Raw genomic sequence first — 18149 nt, 5'->3', positions numbered from 1 at the left:
AGTGTCACAGGCTCTTTAGATTTGTCTATTTGCTTTTTAAAGATTCATACACAATTTAGTCATGCTCTTAACGTTATGCAACTGAGAAAGTGAGCGCTGGTTTTCATGAACTCACATGTGCGTTTGATTTTGTGTTAATGTGAGTGCAGATGAAAATCAATGATGCTAAATGGAGAGGGAGACGTTATAGGACTACCAGCAGGACCTTGACCTCCTCTAGTGGCTTCACAGGCAAACGCACTGCTCCCTAAGGCCTAAAGGACGGCGACACATGGAAATGAATTGACATTAAATGGGACGTTATAGAGGGACCACATTTGCGAGAGCACAGTCATGTCTAATCTTGTTCTCTATTGTTCATGTTGAGTCAAAGTGACGCGTGGCTTTAACCTGTTGAACCAGTGGGATTTTACTGCAGCTTAAAATGGCAGCGAGCTCAACAGTGGACTGGAGTTTCTGTGTGTCAGAATCACTCAGCTCAGGTAATGTGCAGCGCTGCGTCTTTCCATGGCAGCCACCTCACAAGCTCAGCACATCTGTTCTGTATTGTTTGCTCTTTTGTGTCCAAATATGGAAAATTACACTGACTGGAGTAACACATAATTTGATTGATTCTTCATATCCTTCATAGTTTGACTTGCTTTAATGATTTTACAAGGTTTTATAGTGAATATCATTTTGTCCCTTTTCAACTTGATATTGTTTTTCACCTTTTGCAGTGTAACGTTGGCTTCCAAAGATGCTTCATTGTTATGACGATGTTATTATAATATTTATGAGGGTCGCGGGGAGCTGTAGTCAATCCCACCTGACGCCAAGGCCAAAAGTGGACACATCACCAGTCCATTGTGGGGACAATACAAAGAGACAAAAAAAACATTCACACTCACCTCTATGGTCAATTTACAGTGTCCAATTAATTACTTTGCATGTATTTGGAAACCAGGCATCAGTGCTAGCCACGTGCTCCACTGTGACAATGTCATTTTAAAGATAATGGATTTTTTTTTGGCAGTAAATGTGCTACTTAATTCAATGCATCTTTTTTTTTTTTTACTGACGTGGGTTTTGGTTTTCTTTCCACGAACAATCTACATCCTCATCTGTGTGATCATTAATTATCTAAAACGCTCGGGTGGCTGAGAGCCTTCGCGAGCCTTCCCTTTGAATGTGGTACCGTCATCAGTGCAACCAGAGGGGTAAACAGAGCAGTAAACAAACACATGAACTCTCAAATGACAAATGTGTATTCCTGACATGTTTATTCATACCACAATCAGGTCAGAAACACATGCGTGCACTAACATGCTTGTGCATGTCAGACGCTGGCCACATATTATGCAAACAGGCTTTCTTGTGTGACAACATCAACATGAAGAAAACAAATAAAATCCCAAAAGCAGATGACACGGTTAAAGCCTCCTACAGACTGTGAGATCTCAGCAATATTGTGAGATCATTGTGAATCCCACAGTGCAACGAGAATCTGAATAACTGTAGTATGATGTATACAGACTGCACAGTGCAGTGAATCATAGGCTGTGATGCTAATTTACAGCTATGTCATCAGCTGGGCCACAAGTTGGCAGAGCCACATATTAGCCATTATTTGTGATTGATAAACGCTATTGCTGGTAAAACATTACATTTGTAGTGTTGTGTATATGTGTAAAAAAAAAGAAAGAATATGAAACAGCATGAATTCTGAGATTAAAGTCAGAATACTGATAAAAATGTCAGAATTCTCAGAATTCATGCTGTTTTATTTATTTTTTCCTTCTTTCAACTTATTTTTTTACATATGGCCCTAATACTCCATACATATTAATCTTTTTTGGAAAAAATCTTCTAATCTCAGAAGTCAGGCTGTTTTCCAATTTTTTTTTACATTTGGCCATAATCCTTCTGTGTATTACAAACACAATGCATGAGAACAAAAAGCATACGACAACTGATGTCACTGACAAATGCTAACTGCGTCTAACTGCCAGGACATGAGAGGAGAGGCACACATGCTCTTAAAATTAGTACTAATTAAATAACGGTATATACTGTATATATATATATCTATATATATATATATATATATATATATATACATATACATATATATACATATATATTTATTTATATATACATATATTTTATAAATAATATTTAAGATAAACTGCTGTTGAGTTTAAAAATAAAAAAAAAACACTCAGCATTTGTTTGACTGAGCCAAACCTGTTGTGAACTGACACATCATGACCTTTAAGTGTCAAAGGTCATCAGGCTCATGACAGACAGCTGACAGACAGACAGACAGACACACACACACACAAGATATTCGGTTGCGTAATTCAGCAACATGCAAAACATACAAACAAACAATACAGCATAATTATATGTTTAAAAGCCTCATGAAATCATATTAACCCGTTATTTACTTTAGCTGTAATTTAGGAATACAATACAGGTTAACATTTTAAATTTGGATATGGTGATAAATCCCAAGACATGCAAGTGTGAAATGAATGAGAGTCAAGGAAATACACTCTCCTTGGCTTGCATTTTGTTTTTTCAATCTTTCCGAATGTACCCAAATGTGGGCTTATACACACCAATGAATCTTTTCTGCTTCCTTTTATGTGCTATATACATATAAAAAGTCACTTATTTTTCCACATCCAATCTGTTAGAGGCTTGTTTACCGCTCAATAAAACATGCTGCTCGAGACAGCACACCTGCAAACAGATGCATCAACATAAATCAGTGACAGCAGTTTAGAGTACACTACAAACTCAAGTTAATTGAAATGCCCGCTAACATGCACATAAACTAAACTGTGTGTGTGTGTGTGTGTGTGTGTGTGTCTTTTCTTAACATAAATGAGTGCTTAAAGTATCTGAAAGTATTCCACACATGAGGAGAAACACGCAGAGGATGTGGTGAGAGCATTTCATGGAAGGCAACATACTTTCCGATCAACACTATTCCCGTCACCAGGTGGGCCCCCACTCATGACGGAGCAGTGAGTGTGAGCTGAGGCCAGCGCTGTATGTGTCTACAAATTCCTCAGAGCCTACCAGCTCACTGTGACTTTTTAACAGCCAACTTACTTTAGCACAGAGTTCAGAATGAAGAAGACGCATTTTCCACTATCAGACAGTCAGACAAGCTGGGTCAAAGAAAAAAAAAAAAAAAAGATTCAATCTCCGCAACATTGCAACATTTTAGGTTTTGTAAGCTTAAAGAATAATACAGCTGTTTTGAAGAACTCCATCATCTGGAGTAAATAAAATCCAAAGGGAAACAGTTTCCTTGTTCGGAAAAATGATGGACCCGACTCAACTTGGCAAAATAGCAAACAACACACACACACACACACAACCAACTAATGCCAAAGTCAAATCCTAGCCGTAAATTTGACCAGTTCCTCAGGTTCTGCCTCATTAGGGACCAGGTTTTAGTCTCTAAGAAGACAACTAAACTCCTTCTTAGGACACTGCAACGGCCTCTATTCATTCGGAAAGCCTAAACTAAAGTGTTATACCTCACCTTAACCTAACCATAACTAAGCAGCGAGAGGTAACTATTACGTAAGCACACACACACACACACGACAATCGTAAGTGTTGTGTATATCAAGATTATTTGTAATAGATAAGAACAGAGCCTCGCAAACACCAACGCTCATAGACATTGGCAAGTAAATCACATATATGGCTGGGTCCTGCTTGTAACAGTATACAGTAGCACTCGGTCCTCATCAACGTGGGTCGATCACATAAAACATATGGATGCTCTTAACCACATGCAACCACACACAGACTGTTGAATTGCTCCTCTCCATTTACAGGAACAGCTGGAGCAAACCAATCATAGTTATTATTGCTTTCTGGGTGAAAAAAACATGATATATGGAAGAAAAAAAAATCTAATTTAGAATTTAGGAGAAGAGAAGAGAAGAGAAGAGAAGAGAAGAGAAGAGAAGAGAAGAGAAGAGAAGAGAAGAGAAGAGAAGTTGCTGAGCATGTGTTGGTGTGCTATCCAGATGTTCAAGTAAACAATGCAAGCAGTGGAACATGCCAACCTCAGTTGTGACCTGAAGTAACTGATGAAAGGAATCTTAACAAACCATCATCTCATGCAAAGTATGTGTCCACAAACAGGCTTGAAATGAGATGACGCTTCTTCTTCCTTTGTGGTTTAAACGTAGCGGCAAAGGTAACACTGTAGTCGTTAATTATCTGTTGTAACAACATGTGTTTGAGTGTCAACTGTGTACGTGTGCACGTACTGACAGTGGTTGTGAGTCTGTGCATGTGCATGCGTATGTTTGCTGTTGTGTGGACGTGGGCTGCGGAGAGCTGGCAGCTTTGTGAGAGGGAACACAGGTCAGACGGAACACGTGGGATGATTTAAATTCAACGTGAGCTGTGGGGGTTTGATGTATATACTTTTCATAAAAGCTGTTTACAAGCGGGCGACTTCTGACGACAGTCACAATGAGTCACCTACAAACAATTCAAATTGGTACATGGTTTTTCTTGCACCAATTCTCTTTTGAACTCTGCACGGTTCTGAGGTTTAATATCGGATATTGAACGATAAAAGACGTCATAGTGAGACAATTATGGTCCATCGTGTGATTCTACTATTTTAAATGGTAAACATCTAAACAAGACATACAACAAAGCTGATCTGGGGTCGTGGAATTCAGTGGACTGTCATAACGTGGAAGGACAAGGAAAAAACAGACAAAAAAACGAGACAGACTCCAAATGGATGTGATCACACAAATACAAAACAAAGCCTTCAAAATAAAATGCTTATTAAGCTCATCTGTCGCACATTAACCCATGACCATGGTGATTAAAAAGTGCTTTTATCTGATTCAAAGAGTTCCACAAAGATTTTGTGGTGTAGATGAACATGGGGCAGATGTAATACCCAGTTTAAATTTGATCAACTGTTTACAAACATGGGGCAAGATTATGCAGTAATTTGGAAGTTATTTGGAAAACCATGTCCAATATCTCACATCGGGGAAGCATTTTCAACTAAGCAGTGATCCTGTGCTGAAATATTTGTGACCTAGTTAATCACATGAGATATATCATTGTCTTGGCAGCAATTGAAATTTCCACTTTTGTCGACTGTAATTCAAGTTAACGAGGTTAGTTGACGTTTAACAGTCTGTCAGAATTGTGAGAGCAGACCACTTCCTGAGCACTGAGGACCAACAGTATTTCATAGCTGCAGTCGCTCCGGGATTACATTACAGATTACGGGGGGGGGGCGGAGGAGACCAAAGCTTGCACTCAGCTGCAGACGCACACACAGAAATGACTCCAGTCCCTCTGCACCTCAAGACACAGTGGACTCATCTGAGGAATCGTGAACCTTTTATTCTTTCATGTGGAATTTTACTCAAAAAGTGTGACAGGTTTGTCTTCTACAGGGGCTGGAGTCGTGTGAGAGAAACTGTGTTTGACGCATAGTTTTTCAGTTTTAAAATGAATACCTAAGTAAGTAAGTAGGTTATTATACTTCTGTTTATTTATATTTATTAGTTTTGCATATTTTTTGCATGAAAGTAAGTACATGTTACTTTGTCTTTTAGAAATATTATTTATAATGTGCAAAGATGACATTTTTATCAATTGTAAAATAGGGAAATGTTTCTTTCTTTCTATCTATCTATCTATCTATATATATCTATCACAAAAATGATGTTTGAACATGCTCTCACTGTCCCTCCAGGTGGCTTTCATTAATGTTTCAGGACACCGTGTAACACCTCTTGCTCGTGCAGCTGGAGCCCCATCTCTGTGCACAATGAGTGTGTGTGCCTGCAATGCTTCATACCTTCGGAGGTGGCTGCTCAAAGTTGTGTTGTTCTTGGCCGCGGTGCTGCAGACCAGCGCTGGCTGCCCCAAATCATGTGCCTGTAGTGTGCCGACAGAAGTGCACTGCACCTTCAGATACCTGACAGCAATACCTGACCACATCCAGCCAGCTGTGGAAAAAATTAACCTTGGGTGAGTTTTCACTTTGCTTCCAACTTTGTGCAGACTGGAAAACTCGAGTGGGAATCATTTCATTGATTGCGTCGAACCACAGACTCTATTACGCAGAAAAAACATTATGACTGAGATGAAACATGTTGGCTGCTGCCTTTTCAGATGGTTTACTGCTCCGTCACAACACTGAAACAGGAATTATATTGGAAGCGACTCATGGTCACTGACTAGTAAAATTGATCATATAAACTTACACCTCACATTTCTGACTGTGAGAGTTTAAAAAGCTAAGGTTGAAATGAGTTATGGGGGTATGTGAGTCAAGCTATGGCGGCAAGAAGTAGCAACTGTCAGCTGTTAAAATGAACAGTACCATAAGGGGGGCCTTAAAACAGCAACCTTTTTGACAGGTCCCAGAAAACCACAGGTGTAAATAATCAAACTGATGATAACTGAGTTTGTTAATGTAATCAGTAACACTTGTGCTCATTTCGTGTGCTAATGTTTCACCCTCATATCAGCAGGGTGGGAACTTATTCCCTGTAAAAGCATATATTTTGAAGATAGTATTAATAATTTAACACCAGTATTAGTCTGGCCTCAATACATGATTGATAACACTATAGGGGGGTTCAAAACTTAAAGTGAGACGACTGCCGTTGTTGGTTTTCTCAAATAACATACTTTAGTTCATAAACTAAAGATTTTTTCTCTCTCTTCATTTCTTATAGGTACAACAGTATAACTGTCCTGAGAGAAAATGATCTTCCAGGACTTGAGAACGTGCTGTTGTTGATGCTACATAGCAACACTATCGAGAGTATTGAAGACAGAACCTTTCAAGACCTCAAGTCTTTGCAGGTAAAATCCTGTGTGTGTCAGTTTCATGTGAACAGATAACAGAACCCATTTCATCATATTGAGTTCACTTAACACTTTTCTTCCCTGCATACAATATTTGTGGGTTTCCTTAAAATTGTTCACTTAAGATTGATTATTATTGTGGGGTGTACGTAGTGGATTTTATGTTTCTTCCCAAATTTCAGAGGTTTGAGGCCCTGAAAACCTTAGCAAAACTTCCAAGGTCCAATCAAGGCATATTAGCAAGAATGTACCATCCACGAATCATCATAAGTAATCCCAATCTAAATACTGATCAAAAATAATTGTCATCACCAGCCCTATGTTGTGTTTACATGATAGGGTGGAGCACATAAATCATTCAAATGCCCAAGGCACACCAGTGAGAAGCACTGCACTAACACTTAAAGTATTTGTAATAAATATCTTGAAATGTAAAATGTTACAAATGTATTTGTTACAGGATTTACGTTTAAAAACTGAATGCTCAGACTTTTTAAGTTAACTACAATTTACTTTCAGTTACATTGCTATTTAGACAATGCTTCATGTTATGGCAATAGTGTACTCTAAACATGAATTACAAAGTGTTTTATGAATACACACACATGGCTAACATGCTAGCATCATTGGCAGTTAACTTACCAGGTGCAGAAGAAAAGCACTGCATCAGCAGCAATGCTAATGTTATGTAACTATTGTTATCTTTCCCTGTACTGAAGTTAGCTTGCTAACGCTAGTCCCAGTAGAACCCAGTTTGGTCTTAATCCAACTTTACAGGAAGTAGGAAAATAAAACATCCGGTTTACTTTTCAGAATAAAATATCCCGTGTTGACACCACATTGTATTTCAGCTAACTACATCACAGAAAGAATCCTTACAAGCCCAGTGTGCTCCTGTTTATTCGGTCGGTAGAAATACTGCTCCATTTTGTTGTGTTTACAACATTTACACGTTTATAACGTGAGAAAAGCAAGTCTCGTGACTTCAGCCGTGCGAAAGCGGGGTGAAGGCTGAGCAGTCTGCCTTGGCATCATCAATTCATAGATTACTAATTTATGTGCAGTGACTTGTATCACTTATCAGTGTGAGAAATGTCACGTTTGAACTTATTGAATTGCATATGTCTCATGCTGAACGTGTGAGACTTGAGAGCTCTGAATTCTTTGTGTCAACATTGTTTGACAAACATTCCTATAACTCTATGCTGTTGCAGGTCCTTAAGATGTCCTATAATAAAGTGAAACAGATCAACAAAGAGACGTTCAAAGGCCTGGACAGTCTGCTGAGACTCCAAATGGACCACAACCACATTGAGTTCATCAGCCCAGAGGCTTTCTATGGCCTTACCAGCCTACAGTTTCTTCATCTGGAGAGTAACCATCTCCAGCAGCTCCACCCAGACACATTCATCACACTGAGACACAGCCAAGTGTTTAAGGTGTCTTCAGTGAAAAACATCCACCTGTCAGAAAACCTCCTCACCACACTGCCTGCAGACATTTTTGCAGGCTGTAGTCAGTTAGAGAATGTTTTCCTCCATGGAAACCCCTGGACATGTGACTGCCGTATGAATTGGTTCCCCATGTGGGCAAAGAAGAACACAGGTGAGAAATGTTTTGGAGCAGTCTAAATGCATTGAGAGAGGTGTAAGGTTGTAATGTTTACAGGGCACCCCTCCTTTTCTAATTACAAAACTGTATTTTTCTGAACACTAAAATGACGTTAACTCACTTTTACAAGTACTGTAGGTATAATAACATCTGGTGAAGTTGCTAAAAAGTACTTGGATGGGTTATTTTGCTAAGACTTTTAAATGGGTCTGTTTTCTCTCCTCCAAATTAAAAAATGGATATATATAAACCTTTGCAGAGTCAATCATCATATCTTTATTTGACTAACCCATAATGTTGAAAGCAAAAGTGTTCTTGCCTTACATGCAGCTAACTATAATCTACACCACTTCATTTAAATGTTTCCAGGTGTACTGAAATGTAAGCGAGACCGGAGATATCCGAACGGACAGCTGTGTCCTGTTTGTGAAAATCCTGCTCCTTACTACAGAAGACCTCTATCCCTTCTATCAGACGATGCCTTCACTTGTACAAAACCCTGGATCCACTCACATCTAAAGCAGAACAATATCAGCCTGGAAGAAGGGGATTTTACTCCAGTTTCCCCCAAGGACTTTGTTGCCCCTTTGGGCTCCATACAAATGAACCTAACTGACTCGTTTCACAGCGATGCCAGTTTATCCTGCACTGTCCAGAGACCAAATGCTTTTGAGAATCTCACACAAACCCTAGAGCAGGAGGAGGGAAACAATGTCACTGTGCTTACGGCTGGCATAACTACTTACCTGGTGTGTAACATTGACTATGAACACATCCAGCAGCTGTGGCAGATCCTGGCCGCCTACAGTGACTCTCCCCTGAGGCTACAGAGAGGCTTAATGCTGACCAGAAGCCCGGAAATGGTGTACAGGTACAGCCAGTTAAAAACAGAAGAGGAAGAGGAGAGACTTTACACAAACATTGAGGCTGAGATCAAAGCCTCTCCTTCATGGTTGATGCAGGGAGAGGTGAGCTTCCAGCTTGATCGCACTACTACCACTTTCTCGACACTGCACATCAAATACCAGTCCGTGGTCAACCTGCGTGTGGAAAGTACATCGAGAAAGAGGGACCACTATTCCTGGACCATGATCAAGAGAGATAATCAAACCAAGACTGAGCACACAGTTCTTACAGGTGGGAGTTAGAGATGCATAGTTGTAATGACCACTTTATTCTTATCAAATGTATAAAAACTGATTGAGAATTAAGCCAAAACATGTTTCATTATTAAAGTTTCTGATGTGCAATGATAAAGACTATGTCATATAAAGGTAATAAAGCAATAATTTTATTTTTAACATAGGTGGTGTGGCGGAGTTGAGCTGTCAAATCCAGGGTGTGCCGAAGCCTTTGTTGGAGTGGATTTTACCTGATGGAAGTAAGGTCAGAGCTCCTTACACTGGTGAGGACAGGAGGATCACAATCACTGCTGAAGGGAAGCTCATTATAAGGCGTGCAGATTCCTCTGATACAGGCCTCTACCGTTGCATTGTCACAAACTACCTGGATGCAGACATCCTTGTGTTTCGGTTGACAGTTCTGTCACCTGATGTGGAAGAAACTGATGTTAATGGGGTCCATATCTCAAGACCATTGGGTGGAAATCTGGCATTTGACTGCAGCTCCTCAGGAAGTCCCAAAGTTTCGGTACAGTGGATCCTCCCTGATCACTCAGTAGTAGATGTGTCTCATGGGAACAGAAAGGTGTATAAGAATGGGACTCTGCTGATTCAGGGTCTAACAGAGCGGGACCGAGGGTTTTATAGATGTTTGGTTGCTAATCACCTTGGCGCTGACTTGCTAGTGTCTCAGGTAACAGTAACTGGACAAACAGCAGAAAATGTAATAGTTTTAGACAATGAGGGATCAGGGATGGAAATGGACTTCAAAGTGGACGATAGCTTGATAGAAAAAAGAGTTGGCCTCAATGAGATCCCCTCTTCAATTCCTTCTGACAGAAATAGCCAGGAATCCATGACCATTACCTACGATCGACCTTACCCACGACATAGGTCACAGGGCAGAGGAGGCTCTGGAAGTAGACTGGGACAGAGAAGAAGGATGCCAGTCAGCAACAGGCGCATCTGGAGCAGAAAGGTTTTTGATAAAGCTTCCAGGAAAGTTAACCCAGATAAATTTGCTGAATTAATGAAGAAGGCTCAAGATGGTTTAAAAAAAAAGACTGAAATAGAGAAAGAGAGGGTAATACTTGAAGAGTCACACCCTGGTTATTTTGGTGATGGTGAAACTGGTTCAGGTCTAGGTTTAGACGAAAAGTTTGTAATTGTTTCCCCAGGGATAGGTAAACCAAATGTGTTATTTAGACAAGATAACCAGACTGAAACATCAACCCCGGCTGAGATAGGTCATAATCATATGTTAGCAACAACAGAAGCTCATAAAATGGTTATGAAAACCACAGACAGCCATTACATAGATTACAGTGAAATAACAGAAAAAACAAACACACTAACAGCAGAATCATACATGCAGTCGGACTCTACACCAATCAAGTCTACATTCACAGAATATCCAAGTTTTGTCAAGAAAACAGACTTTTATACACTCTTGAGTAATTCACCGTCAAGCGTGCATCCTGTCAATCTCCAACTAACTGTGGAAGACACTTCACAAGAAACTCAGCTCCAGTTCTCTGGAGAACAACTCACAGAGCCAGAGACCTCCACAGGCCCAGCGCTCTCATTTACTACTGACTCTAACATTGCCCCGATGAAGGACGGCCCAGGCAAAGTGGGGCTCATCGTTCACACAGACCCAGAAGGCCAGACCACATTCACAGCTATCACCACCACAGACAGAAAACAAGACGAGATCACCTTCCACACCACCCAAACAATCAAATCCCCACACTTGCCTGCAGGATCCACCATCATCTCCCAGCAGCAGATCCATATCATACCACATAAGAATGGCAGAGATGGGGAACGAAGGAGGACCTTCCAAGGCCGTAGGAGGTTTATAAAACCTAACAGGATCACTGACATACAGTCATTCATCAATAAGCTTAAACAGTCTTCAGTGATGAAAGACGGGAATGCCTCAGTGCCATATCGGATTGAACTCACCACAGGTATATTGCCATATTTGTATTCATTTGCAATGTTCATGTTTTTGCTTAATTGTTCAATCTTTGCTTGTTTAACTCAAATTTAATGTATTATTTTTTTTTATTAACATTTTTTTTCATCTTTATTTTTCCCTCAGCCTGTGACTGTGAGGAAGACAAAAAGAAGACAGTGGCCACAAGGGTGCTCATTGAAGCTCCTTTACATCAAACGAAGAGTCCTACCACTACAAAAAAACCAACAGCTTCCCCCAGAAAAAACTTTATTACTTTTAATACCCCTATTACTCGTACAGAGTCTAAATCAGAGGATTATGTCGCCAGTGGCGACATGACCAGACTCAATAGGCCATTTATCACTCAAAAAGCCTCAACTACAGCACAGAGTACAACAACGGCCCTAACCACAACCTCTGCTACCATGCCCACCCCTGCTACAAACTCAATGGCTGAACCCGAGACTTTATCCCCAACCAGACGTACAGAGAGCATAGAGGGCTCAATAGATGATGACAATGAAGATTCATCGTCTGCAGATTTTGAGGTGACCACACTAAGACCCAACTTTCAACATATAGCCACTACAAGTTCTCCCTATTACGCCAGGTATTCCACCACTGCAGGAAGACCACCAGAATTACAGACTCTACCATCGCCACCCACTATCAAACCACCTTCAGTAAAACATCTCGACGAATCTTCCTTATCTGGGTCTGGTGGACTATCAGATAATTTGGTTGTAATAAGACAAAGGCCTGGTGGGACAAGAGGAAGGCAAGGGCAAAGAAGAAGACCATTCAGGGGCAGGAGACCCTTCAAGAGACCCGTAATCAGTAAACTACAACCTGTTACGACAACTGAGGTTTCAACTACAGAGACAACACCACAACAGACCATTTCACTTTACAAGCCCCTATATACGCAATCTCGGGTAGTGGACAAAACCACAGCAACTGTTTCCACGGACCAAACATCAAAGACAGAGACCAAATTGTATGATGAATTTGCATGGAGTGCATCTAGCATTTTACCTGCATATACTACAAACAAGACACCTTCATTCACCACAACATATAACCCTACTACCACATCAATACCACCTACCACAAAGGAGTCTGACACAACAGTTGAGACCAGAGTTCAAAGCAACATCAGACCACCAACACAGAGGAATAATGATCTCAACACTCGCAAATCGCAAGTGAGAAGACCTACTGTGCAAAGCAATGCTGCCAGAGCCAGTACAGAGAAAGACCTTAGCTCTGACACAGTGACTGTCGGTACAGTCGAGCATGGACATATCAACACTCCTGCAACTTACAACAACATAGGCACACACAATGCCATCCCTAATCATGTTGCTAACAATGAAGCTACAAGTGCTTATATTGCTGTTTTTGAATCCACAACAAAAGTCATGACAAGTAAACCAAAGATAGTTGGTGGTAATGCAGCCAGTTTTACCATTTTGTCCAACTCTGATGCTTTCCTGCCATGTGAGGCTGTTGGAAACCCACGACCAGATATAACCTGGAAACGCTTCTCCACAAGAACAGGTACAAACACAGACATGTGCAAACACAATATTTATCAAGAAACATAGCATTCATGTTCATTTATTTTAAAAGGTGCATGAGTATATTTATCATGGTACATGAAATTTATTTAGATAGTAATTAGTTGTGATGCGGGATGTGTTGTTTAATTGTATATGCATTTTACTTAATTTTTTTGATTGATTTTTGTAGAATGTTTCTTTCAAAATATTGTATTTGTGTGTCCTGCAGGAAGCAGTTTTACAATTAAGGGGACAATGGACAAGTTTGAGGTGTTGAGCAATGGGACATTGTTCATACACAATGCCAGCATTGCAGATCGTGGCCAGTACCTCTGTCTAGCTGAGAATGATCATGGATCAGATAAACTTCTTGTCACTCTGTCTGTGGTGGCCTATCCATCACGTATACTAGAGCCAAAGATGCGTGAGATGAAATTTCGTGCAGGAAGTACAGTGGAGATGAAATGTAAAGCAGAGGGTCGACCCACGCCCATGATATCCTGGATCTTGGCAAACCGGACCCAAGTTAGGGATCAAAACGCACAAACCGAACGGGTAGCAGTATCCGCTGAGGGGACTCTGGTCATAAAACATGTGACTATTTACGACAGAGGTAATTACAAATGCATCGCCAGTAATCCAGCTGGAGCTGATACTGCTACAGTCCGACTGCAGGTGGTTGCAGCTCCACCAGGCATCGTGGAGGAGAAACGACAGCAGCTCAAAGTCAGTGCAAGTGAGAACTTGTGGCTACCGTGCTCTGGCGAAGGCAGCCCTCAACCTGTTATTCACTGGGTCCTCCACGACGGGACGATGGTACGGTCTAACAATCCTGCCAGAGAAACGAGGGTATCAGTGTACGAGAATGGGACACTCCATATTAAGAGCGTGACCCCAGCAGACAGTGGGATCTATGAATGTATTGCTACCAGCTCTACTGGCTCAGAGCGAAGGGTGGTGACTCTAGCTGTCGAGAGGCGAGAGTCTGCCCCTCAGATAGTGGAGACTTCCCAGTACATGACAGAGATGTCCTTTGGGGATCAGCTGAGACTTAATTGTTCAGCAAAAGGAGACCCCAAACCGAGGATCATGTGGAGGCTACCTTCTAAAGCTGTGGTGGACCAGTGGCACAGGTAAAATGTCACAGTAAAAGCCAAGAAAACATTAGAAACATTTTGAAATACATTAGCACTTAAACAAACACATGGCACTTAAATAATTCGAAAGCTCTAAACTAAATTAAATGTTTTTGAAAGGTTATGTAGTGTAAAGCCATGATGTCAATTCATGTACACAGTGCCTTATATTCACAAATAATAAGTGATATAATGATTGCAGAGGATATAAGACATTTAATCTGTATTTTGGTCTAATGAAAATACAGCTTCACAATACTATATTTATCCTGTTTAGTGTAAAAATCACATGGTACTTTTTTAAAAAACAGTAAAGTTAAAAAGTAAATAGAACACAAAATACACCCAGTACCAAATTTGAAGGCCATTATAATGGCATACAGTATGTTATCTTTGGGGGGTTAGTGCTGTAGACTTGAGATGTATTGCAGTAAAAAGACAAATCATACTATTTTTGCTGGACCATTGCCAAATTGTAACAGTTGACCTCAGTGCAGTCTCAATAAATATTATCTATGCTTTATTTTCTCAATAGCTTTAAAAAGGAGTAAAATATATGAGGCAATAACAGGCTTTCTGTGTTCAATGTAAACACCAGAAAAGAAGCATGAGAGTGTAATGAGACTATTACCTTGCAGATGATGTTCTAATACTGCTGGATCTATTCACAAAAAAGGCCTAGGAAGATAAGAGTGTTATTTATTGTTATTTTCAAACACTGTAGCTCAGTTCCTTTCCATTGCTGTGGGTCAGTTTAATGTTAGTTTGTAAAATATTAAGCCTGTTCTTCAGTACATTTTTAAACTAGTTTATAGATATTTATTCCCACTTTTATTTTCAGTTATTGTAAATGTAATTTGGAACCATATTTCCTGACTGTCATGCCCTTTTAATGCCCCTTTATGAAAGGTATTTGTTCTGTGTGCCACTCATGGTAGGCTAACACTCAGTTTTCCTGTCACACATTTCTACAGAATGGGCAGGAGAATCCAGGTTTTGGATAATGGCACTCTTATTATTAATATTATGAGTAATAAAGATGCCGGTGACTATCTCTGTGTGGCACGAAACAAGATTGGTGATGATCTCCAACTCATGAGGGTCAGTGTGTCAATGAAGCCAGCCAAAATCGAGCCAAAAAACCACAACAAGAAACAGGTTGCCTATGGTAATGACTTAAAGGTTGACTGTAAAGCCTCTGGAGAACCAAAACCAGAGATCTCCTGGGGTTTACCAGATGGAACACTGGTCAACAGTGCTCTGCAGGCTGACGCAAGCAGTGGAGGTGGACGAGCACGACGCTACACTCTATTTGACAATGGAACTCTTTACCTAAACCAGGTATGCTATTTTATTCGGCAAAAATGCCACAAACTTCAAGAAAATAAGAATTTACATAATTGTGATTTTTCTACAGGTTGGTATGTCAGAGGAAGGTGACTATACTTGTTATGCTGAGAACCAAATGGGCAAGGATGAGATGCATGTGCATATCACTGTGGTGGCCACTGCACCCAGGATACGACCACCCAGCCAGACTTTTGCCAGGGTGACGCCTAGCAGCAATGTCCGCTTTGACTGTGAAGCACTTGGGGAACCCAAACCCAAAGTTCTGTGGGTGCTACCCACAAATGATGTAATTGCTGCATCAAATGAACGTTATCTAATGCATGTCAATGGATCTCTGAATATCAGGGATGTGAAAGCTATCAATGCTGGGGACTATGTTTGTATGGCTCGCAACCCTGCTGGAGAAGATAGAAAAGTCTACACGCTTGACATAGATGGGAATCCACCAGTGATCAATGGCTACCATCAAAACAGAACTGTAATCAAGGATGCGGCACCTAAATTTTCCAGGAAACTAATAGATTGTAATGCTAGAGGTAACCCCACACCTAGTATCACTTGGCTAATGCCTGATAACATTTTCTTGACAGCACCATACTTTGGCAGCAGGATCAACGTCCACCATAATGGGACATTAGAGATTCGCAATGTGCGGCCAACTGATATTGGAGAGTTCATATGCATAGCGAGAAATGATGGAGGAGAAGCTGTAATGGTAGTGCAGCTGAAGGTGACCAGTATGCTTCAAAGGCCACTCTTCAACAACCCCTACAATGAACGGATTGTGTCTCGGAGTGGGAAAACTGTAGTCCTGAACTGCTCTGCTGTTGGAAATCCAATGCCGGAGATCTTCTGGACTTTGCCTAATGGCACACGGTTCACTGGTGAACCTGACGGAGGCTCACGCCACCATTTGGGCAATGATGGGACTTTGATCATCTATAACCCTCTCAAAGAGGATGCTGGGAAGTACCGCTGTGGTGCCAAGAACTTCATAGGTTACATAGAGAAGCTAATCATTTTAGACATTGGACAGAAGCCTTACATCCTGACCAGGCCGAGAGGCATTGTGCGCAGTATGTCTGGAGAACATCTTTTCCTTCACTGTCTATCTGATGGAAGTCCAAAACCCAGGACCTACTGGATAATTCCCAGTGGACACACTCTTACCCTTTCTCAAGTCCATGGTCGCTATCAGGTGTTAGAGAATGGTACTTTAATTGTTCATGATACTACTCTCCATGATCGAGGAAAATACATTTGCAGAGCTCAGAATGATGGTGGAGAGGCAGTGCTTACTGTCCCTGTTGTTATTATTGGTTACCCTCCACGGATTACAAAAGCGCCACCTCCCGGTGTGAGGGTAATAACTGGGACACCTATCCAGCTCAACTGTTTTGCCACTGGAATCCCTAAACCAGAGATAATCTGGGAGCTGCCCGATCGTTCAGTTCTGTCAACAGCAGAAAAGGGCCGGCCTCTGGGTAGTGAGCTGCTCCATCCTCAGGGCACACTCATCATCCAGAAGCCCACAGTCTCAGACTCCGGTACATACAAGTGCCTGGCAAAGAACCACTTAGGCACAGACTCAAAGGCCACATACTTACGTGTTCTGTGAGGGGAGGTGAAGAGAACTGAGAGAGGACAGTGGTTATTCTGAATGTAAACATTAACAGACACACAGACAATTGCAGTGGCAATGTGCGCTACGTGGTTTCTCACAGCTTGTGGAATATTTTTTTCTTTTTAAATGACAGACGTGAATTTTTTTTAAAGAAAATAAACAGTAACAGAAGAAAGAGGAAACAGACATTTTTAATGGAAACCCCTGTCTGGGAGTACAAAGTTGTTATTGTATCTTTGGAACTGCGGGCCTGCAAATTCATTGGTGGTTCTCATCTGGGGAGGTTCTCATGGGAAAAGAAAGTGCCAGTGCATGGAGTCAAATTGAAAGTGATTTCTTTGGCTAGCTGCACATACAGATACTATAACAGCATAAACAGGGGGGTGGGGGGATTTGTAGCAGCCATGCAACAAATAAAAAAGTGGATTTTAATACCCTTTAGATAGAAGTTGCTGATGTCATGTCATTTTGCTATATGCTTCAACTGCAAATAAAGTGACAAGGGGAAAATAGTAAAGTATTTCAACGTGACTGTGTTGACATTTTTTAGTGGGAGATATAGCTTGTTTTACACTGGATATAGCTCTGCATTGAAAGTACAGTGCTTTCATACCAGAGCCGAAGACATTCAGTTTCATCATTATATTTTTGTATTTCCTATCTCTATTCAAAGCATCGAAGACTAGATTAACATGTTAGCAATCTATTGTGTTGTACACAAGAATGTAAAATAATGTTATACATTATGATAAAAAATAGCTTATATATGTGTCTTTACGATATGTACTTTATTAAAGGGAGAAGGAATGGAAATAAAAGTAAAAAGTAAACAAGCTTTTTAAGTGATTGTTTGTAAATGTATTATTTGATCTGATACCAAAATTGTGTGTTTAAATTCTTAAATCATCA

The 18149-nt window shown here is 40.6% G+C and overlaps 2 protein-coding genes across 3 annotated transcripts in view; one reads left to right on the top strand and one right to left on the bottom strand.

Annotated features, from left to right (window-relative positions):
* aadac (arylacetamide deacetylase) overlaps positions 1-5992 on the bottom strand; it is a 23086-nt gene extending 17094 nt beyond the window's left edge. The window contains exon 1 of the mRNA XM_058633111.1: positions 5855-5992. The gene's annotated coding sequence lies outside the window, so the exon portion shown is untranslated. The remainder of the gene's footprint in view (positions 1-5854) is intronic.
* On the top strand, positions 5325-18149 carry igsf10 (immunoglobulin superfamily, member 10). 2 transcript variants are annotated; one of them, XM_058633031.1, is made up of 10 exons: positions 5325-5514; positions 5750-6027; positions 6741-6870; positions 8088-8478; positions 8854-9621; positions 9791-11578; positions 11713-13128; positions 13360-14263; positions 15241-15607; positions 15684-18149. In XM_058633031.1, the coding sequence occupies exons 2-10, from the start codon at positions 5825-5827 to the stop codon at positions 17232-17234; spliced, it is 7518 nt and encodes a 2505-aa protein (XP_058489014.1). In that variant the 5' UTR covers positions 5325-5514; positions 5750-5824; the 3' UTR covers positions 17235-18149. The 2 variants fall into 2 exon arrangements, with proteins under 2 accessions (XP_058489014.1, XP_058489015.1); XM_058633032.1 differs by having other exon boundaries at positions 5325-5518.

The sequence above is a fragment of the Solea solea genome, chromosome 7, assembly GCF_958295425.1.
Source record: "Solea solea chromosome 7, fSolSol10.1, whole genome shotgun sequence".
In the NCBI taxonomy this organism is placed as follows: Eukaryota; Metazoa; Chordata; class Actinopteri; order Pleuronectiformes; family Soleidae; genus Solea; species Solea solea.
The sequence above is the reverse complement of the archived record's forward strand: the minus strand, read 5'-3'. Positions and strand labels throughout refer to the sequence as shown.